Source organism: Empidonax traillii, unplaced genomic scaffold (genome assembly GCF_003031625.1).
Source record: "Empidonax traillii isolate 1590-97213 ecotype Southwest subspecies unplaced genomic scaffold, ASM303162v1 scaffold22:size5013007, whole genome shotgun sequence".
Taxonomy (NCBI): domain Eukaryota; kingdom Metazoa; phylum Chordata; class Aves; order Passeriformes; family Tyrannidae; genus Empidonax; species Empidonax traillii.
This window is the reverse complement of record NW_020955215.1, coordinates 1,177,106-1,184,228: the sequence shown is the minus strand read 5'-3', so window position 1 is coordinate 1,184,228 and position 7,123 is coordinate 1,177,106. Positions and strand designations below refer to the sequence as shown.

Here is a 7,123-nt window from a genome sequence, read left to right as displayed (position 1 = left end):
GGATAGTCCCTAAGCCTGAGTACACCCAGCACCTCTCCAAGTGTTGATTACAAAATAAAGGCAAAAGCTTTGAGACAAGGGGATTACCCGAGTCTAATCTGGAGCTTTGAGTCTGTTTGTCATGTGATAACTGGGTATATACTGTAACCCCTGAGCATTGCATCTTGCTGGGAATATTACATGTGTTTCATATGCTGTGTCCCTGTGTGGGTTGGCCATGGACACCCTTTGGCTGTGTGGACTCGTCTGTGGGTGCTGGATGGAGGCCCATGTGTAGGGATAAGTACTGCCAGATGTTCTCTTTAAAACCTTTGGGGTGTCAGTGCCCACACTCTGGCATTTTGGGGGCCCGAAGGGCTTGTCTGTGTGTCCCCATCCCTGCTCTGCACAGCACACAATGGCCATTGTTTGCCTTCGGGGCGGGTGAGCAGCCTCTGGCTTGGGAGGAACAAAGCCCGGAGCCAGTTCCTGAAAACACAAAACATGCCTTTTTATCACTTCATGACAAATTGGTTTGTCAGCAGCAGGAAGTGATGTTACTGCGTTCTCACCAAGGGGAAACTCCTCGTGGTTTCCATGGGGATGTATGCAACTGTAGAGCTGCAAGTTTATATAAACTGAAAGCCCCATGCTCACCCGCTGTGTGCCAGGATTCTATGGGTTGGATACCAGTGGATGGGTCTCAGCTGAGTCCTGCTAGCACAGTGGGACAGCCAGCTCACACTGGAGCCAGGCAAATGGGAGTTCAAAGCCCTAAACCAGGGTGAACTGCGTGCCTTGATATTCCAAACAGCAAAGCAGCAAAGCTAGGAGAATAAATAAGGGGAAAGAAGGAAAAATGCCTCCCTAACACATCCATAGTGGGCAAAGTTCAGCCCAGCTGTGCCATCAAGGCATCTTCCAGCTTTGCCACTGCCCATCTCAACCCCTCATGCCTCGTTGCCCAGTTCATGCCTCCTCCTCTGCCCATACCTAGCCTGCCATCCCATCCCACTCCTTCCCTCCCACTCCCAGCAACCCCCAGCTGAGCCCATTCGCTTTCCCCAAAACTGTCACCCTAAGATGACATTTGGTATTGTCACTCTGATATCTCATCCCCCCTTATCCTCCCCTTGTCTGCACAGGGAGCAATTTGGGATCCGGGTGCAATCACAGAGTTTGCAGGAGTCTGAGACTGGGCACTGTGAGACTCTGATTATGCAGAACGGCAGAAGGATCACAATAAAGCCTTGGAAGTGGACACTGGATGTGCACAGAGCTGGAAGTGCACATCGGTGCCTTGCTGGGACTGCAGCCCTGCTGCCCTGGCTGGCTGATCCCCAGAGGGCTTTGTGCTGAAGCAGCTCTCTTTTGCTCCCCTCTGTCAGGTGCCTGCTTAGGTTATAAAAGCTGATCGGCTGCCAGGTAATGACTTTTATTGTTCCAAGAAACACATAAACAAGCTCCCGCGGCTGACGGGGAGCGGATTTCTGTTTGAATTGCGATTAACAGGCAGGATTTTTTTTATCAGTTGCATGGCCAGGGCTGCCAAGGTTGTATTTTTCCACTGAACAAGCTCTGCTTTGCTTTGAAGGTGAAAGTTTGTTCCACCCTTTACTGCAGGTGTAAAAAGGCTCAGTCTTGCATATTTAACCAGGGGAGCAGTGGTAGGTGCAATGTGCCAAGGGACTTTCCACGGATGAAGGGGGTTTGCAGGATTTGCAGCATGGGACAGGCTTTGGGGAAGATATTCACTTTGAGGTTCAGGTACACTTTAGGAAAATAAGGGTTTCTAACTTCATTCTCAGTGCCCAGGGATCTCTCCTCCTTTTAGTTGCTCCATTTTTTTTTTATCCCTTGGTGTCAGGTTGAAACTTGGTGACGGCTGACGCCAAGTGCTGACGATAGAGCTGCATCCAAGGGGCAGGTCACGTGGAAGAACTTCAGAGGCAGCAGTGCATCATCCCATCCTTCAAGGGCACCTTTTCCCAGGAGAAGAGTCCTGAATTTTAGCACCATTAATTCTCCAAGTAACTTTCAGGATTTTCAGTGGGAGTTTGTGGTGCTTCACTTGTCTCCAGATCCGTGACAAGAGCACTACTGCTTTATGCTCACAGAAATCTTCATCTATAAACTCAGGATCACAATGCCTTGATTAGGATCAAATGACTTGATTTTACCGAGTCACAACCTGCTGTCTGCCCAAGCAAGGACATTTTTGACAGGGCAAAAGTAGTATCTGACTCCTTGAATATTATATATACAGGGACTACTGGCCTCCTTCTGGAGCAAATGGAAACACAATGTCCTACTGCTTCCTCAGCATCCATCTCCCTTTTACTAGCATTACTACTCTGCCTAGCAAATCAAGTTTTCAGCTGCATCTCATCCCCCTCAGCTTCCAGGGGCATGGGGATGTCACAGCAGTGCTGCTGCCCTGCCCCCCACAGCTCACAGAGAGGTGCAGTTCTGGCTAACCCCGCTCCCTTTGCTGCCTGTCACTCTCACCCTGCAGCTCCTGCCCATGGTGCTGCTATTCCAGCTCCTGTCTGGCTTTTGCTGTGCTACATAAACTCTTCAATGCCTCAGCTGCAACACTAGATACAAGTCACTCTAGTGATAATCTCCTGGAGGAAAGAATTTGCGTCTGGATAAGAGAATCCGTGACTTGTTGGTTACCTGATCTCTTGTCATGCCCTGATTTGTTTACAGAGATGGCCCAGCAAGCCAAATATCTCACTCCAGACACCAGAGGCATTTTGAGTTGCAAAAAGGAACTAAGAAGGTGGGACAGAAAAAGAAAACACTTTGTGAACTTGTGCCAAACCTTAGAGATCTGTTGCTAACAGGTTAATTTTTAGACTTAACCTTTGAAGCATTAAAAGCAAACAAGGAATAAAGACTCTTGCTCCTTTTTAGAAGAAGGACTACTTAAATTCACTGTAGCCCAGTGCCCAAGTCTCAGCTGGTTCAAACTGTTACAGCTCTATGGCCATCACTACAACCAAATCCACCTCACTGCTGAGAAACCAGCCTTGGCTCACTGCCACTGCACATAATTATATGGGGACAAAGAAAAGCTCAGGTTAAGAAGCTGCAGTAGTTTCTAGTCAATTATGCTCTTTAAACCTATTTTTCTGTAAGTCAAGCCCTGAGGCCAGCAGAGTTGAAGATTCAGATTTCTTACAGCTCTTCACCGGGGAGCTTCAACGGGAGTTTTGGGACTGTAAACTGCAGTACTTTAAAGAACATATAATACAGATCAATAGAAATATCATAATTTATTCCGTTTGTATAAAAAAAAGTTATAATCATGTAACAAAACTATGTCTTCATAAGAAGAAATATATTATTTCACATCATAAATAAATCAGCAAACATACGACCCTTGGCAACTCAAAAAAGCACTCGCCTGGTGCTTTCACGTCAGTGCTTGGGAAACAAGAAGAGCTGACAGATATACACACACAGGATTATAGTACCAAAAAATATTGAGGTATTTGGTTTCTCTAGAAATGAAACTTTAGGTTTATGAAGGCAAAAAAACCCCAAACAAACCAGCAAACAACAATGCACTAATGTAAAAATAAATAAATAGGACTGTCATATAAAAGGGGACAACATCAGTGTTGCTCAAAGTGTCCAGGAATGGGAATACTGGTGAGCATGCTACTATACATGGAGCAGGCCTAGGACAGACAGTAGACAAGGAGAAAGAGCACACAAAGAGCCATTGTCCTTTGATCTCTGTAGAAATCCAGATATTTGCTTGAGAAGTCAGAAACACCTGGTTCTCTGGCACTGGGTGAGCTCCTCTCCATTTACGACACTGTTCTGGGATGCAGGAATGACTCCCCACAAAACACAAGTGACTGGTGACACTGTCCCTGTAGTTATTGCACTTCTGAGACAGCAAGTCTGAGTTCTGACCACATTTTCAGCTGCTTTTCAGCAGCTTGGGGAAGTAGTGATGGGGCTCTGAAGGTAGCTTAAAGCACTGGACGGGGTGTGAACAGGGATGGAGACCGGGAAGTTAAAGACTGTGGTGGTGGATGCTCCTCTGTCCAATACTGCCATAGCGGGGCTCCCGGCCTCTGCTGAGCAGTTGGGGGCAAGGACCTGCGACTCAAACTGAAGCAGCTGCCCCATGAAGCTGAAGTTTGGGGAGATGATGCTTCTCCTCTGCTTCACAAACTCAAAGGCTTCATCCAGTTTGACTCTGTTGGTCCTCATGAGATAAGCAAGGCAGATGGTTGCCGACCGGGAGATGCCAGCCTGGCAGTGCACAAATACCCTTCCTCCGTCGTTTTTAACAGAGTCTGAAAGAATTAAAGCTCACAGTTAACAAACAAGTCCCACTGCTTCCAGAGGTGGGAAAAGCACAGGCTGCTGTTTTACATTTCTTTAATCCATCCCTTCCTAATAGGTGCACCCGGAGCTTTGTAGACAAAGGGAGTCTTTGTCCTGAGGAAAACAGCTATTTTCATTCTGGGCTCTAATTCCAATTACACTAATAGCTCCTCCAGGTCACTTTAGCAGTCTTGCAAGATTACTTTAATACTGATCCGTTTAAATTCATTAACTCTTTTCTGCAAGACTAGTGCCTCTTGATTGAAGGTTTCAGAAAGCTTTATGAAGCTACGATTATGCCCCTGAGTAAAATAAAATTAAGGGAAACCTTCCCAGAGTATATCTTTCCAATGGGAAGAAATTCCCCAATCTCAAATACAGGTTTTACTGGGGGAAAACAATGCCCAAAAATCACTTCCCATATATTAACCCCCCAAAAAGAACAGACTGTGAGGAGAGCTCATTTACCTATGAAATCAATCGCCTCGTTAAACCAGGAGCTGATATCCGCCTTGTGGTTGTCCTCCACGGGGATACTTTTATACTGGTAGTGACCTTCGAAGTGGTTGGGGCAGTTGGCCGAGACATTGATTAACGCCGTGATCCCCAAAGCGTCCAGCATGTCTTTTCGGGAGGCGTGGTACGCGCTGCCCAAGTACAGGAACGGCAGGATTTCCACTGGCCCGCCCTGGAACAGAGAGGACAGAGCACCGGTTACCCCCCGCCCGGTGTGCCGCGGCATCCCCCGCTCCCTCGCCGTGCCGGACCCGGTCCCCGCTCACCTGGTCGTACAGCGGAGTCCCGCAGGAGCTGCATCCCGAGTCGGCGCTGCCGGGCGCGGGGCTGGCGCTGAGGGGCAGGCTGAGCCCGGCAGGGGCGGCTGGCTTGGTGCAGAGCTCGGAGCAGGCGGACGAGAAGGCTTCGTAACCTCCTGCGGGGGCAGAGCGGGGAGAGGGGCGCGGGGTGAGCGCCGCGGGGCCGGGCGGCGAGCGGGGCTCCCCGAGCCAGCCCCCCCGTCCCCTCCAGGGGCCGCGAAGCCACTCACCCTTGAGGAAGCAGATGCGGGCGCCGCGGGCCTCCCTGCAGAGGGTGCCGAGCGCCAGCAGCATGGTGCTATCGCGCTTGGGCGCGTCCAGGTCGGCGCTGCGCTCGTCCAGCAGGACCACGGTGTGGAACAGCCCCTGGCGCAGCCGGGCGCGGAGCTCCTCGTTGGGCACGACGTGCTCCAGGGCCAGCGCGCCCTTGGCGCGGCGGCGGACGATGGTGCTGAGGCGGACGTTGCAGGAGCCGCGGATGTGCGCGGCGTTGAAGGAAAAGAAGGAGCGGCAGTCGAGGACGAGGCACTGCGCGCCGCGCTCCTGCAGCAGCAGCGCCCGCAGCGCCTCGCACTCCAGCGCGCACACCCGCAGGTTCACCATGGCTCGGGGTGCGGGGCAGGGGAAGGCAGGCGCGGTGTGTGCCAGCGGTGCTGCTGTCCCGGGACGTCCCCGTGTCCCGGCCGCTCCCGCCCTTTATATCGGGCCGCGCCGCCGGGACGGCGTTTTCTCAATGGAGCGGAGTCACGTGGGAAGGGGCCGGGGTGGGGGGAGGGCGGTGACGTCAACCTGGCCCCGCGCCAGCCCGGGCGCGGCCGGCCCCGCCGGCGTGACGTCACCGGGTGCGCGCGCCGCACTCTCAGGGGTGACAGACGCGGGAGCGCGCACGGACAGACACACAGACCCGCGTATTTGTACACATACACATAGAAATATATATGTTTGGTTGGAGAAAAACACAGCATGACCCAGCCGCGTGCGCTTACAGTCCAGATTCCCCCCCCCGTGTGTGTCCTGGGCTGATCCCGCAGCGTGGGCAGCAGGGAGGGGGATCCTGCCCCTCTGCCCCGCTCAGTGAGACCCCCCTGCAGCGCTGCCTCCAGCCCTGAGGGCCCAGCCGGGACAGCACTTGGAGTGAGTCCAGAGGAGGCACCGAGATGATCAGAGGGATGGAGCAGCTCTGCTGTGAGGAAAGGCTGAGAACTGGGATTGTCCAGCCTGGAGAAGAGAAGGTTGTGAGGAGACCTCACAGCCCCCTCCAGTATTTGAAGGGGCTACAAAGAAACTGGAGAGGGACTCTGCATCAGTAACTGGAGTGACAGGACAAAGAGGAATGGGTTCAACATGAAAGAGGGGAAATTTATGTTAGATATTCTTCCCTGTGAGAGTGGTGAGCCCCTGGCACAGGTTGCCCAGAGAAGCTTTCAGCCCATCCCCTGAAAGTGTTCAGGGCCATGTTGGACAGGGCTTGGAGCAACCTGATCTATTGGAAGGGGGTTGGAACTAGATGATCTTTAAGCTTCTTTACAATCCAAACCATTCTGTGATTCTATGATATAGAACATACCTACATATATACACATGTATGTGGTACATGGGACCACAGGGACATGGGTTCCTGGTGGACTTAAAGTGGTGTGTTAAAGGTTGTACTCAGTGACCTTAGAGGTCTTTTCCAACCTAAATGTTTCCACACTCATCCACCCATCTGCCCTTTTTCACACTCATGCACCCAACCATTCACAGCCCCCACCCCTGTGCCCATCACTCCCAGCCCAGGAGCCACTGGGCTGGGTCACCTCAACTGCTGGCTGTCCCCTAATCTCCGGGCTGGGGCTGGGGCAGCCTTTGTTCATCCCCCAACCCCCTCAGCACTAGCTGCTCCCCCCTTTCCCACAGAGATCAAGGGAAGGTACCTGCTGGAGCAGCAGTGTAGGGGGCTGTCAAGCCCTGGGTGCTGCTGTGCTTATTCTCCTAAA

The 7,123-nt window shown here is 51.9% G+C and overlaps 1 protein-coding gene across 2 annotated transcripts; it reads right to left on the bottom strand.

The window, feature by feature from the left end:
- Nucleotides 1–3,235: 3,235 nt before the first annotated feature.
- On the bottom strand, nucleotides 3,236–5,830 carry DUSP1 (dual specificity phosphatase 1). 2 transcript variants are annotated; one of them, XM_027901362.1, is made up of 4 exons: nucleotides 5,375–5,829; nucleotides 5,112–5,260; nucleotides 4,798–5,017; nucleotides 3,236–4,298 (listed from the first exon to the last, which is right to left on the bottom strand). In XM_027901362.1, exons 1-4 carry the CDS (start codon nucleotides 5,745–5,747, stop codon nucleotides 3,928–3,930), a joined length of 1,113 nt encoding a protein of 370 aa, XP_027757163.1. In that variant the 5' UTR covers nucleotides 5,748–5,829; the 3' UTR covers nucleotides 3,236–3,927. The 2 variants fall into 2 exon arrangements, with proteins under 2 accessions (XP_027757163.1, XP_027757155.1); XM_027901354.1 differs by having other exon boundaries at nucleotides 5,112–5,830.
- Between the last annotated feature and the right edge of the window lie 1,293 nt (nucleotides 5,831–7,123).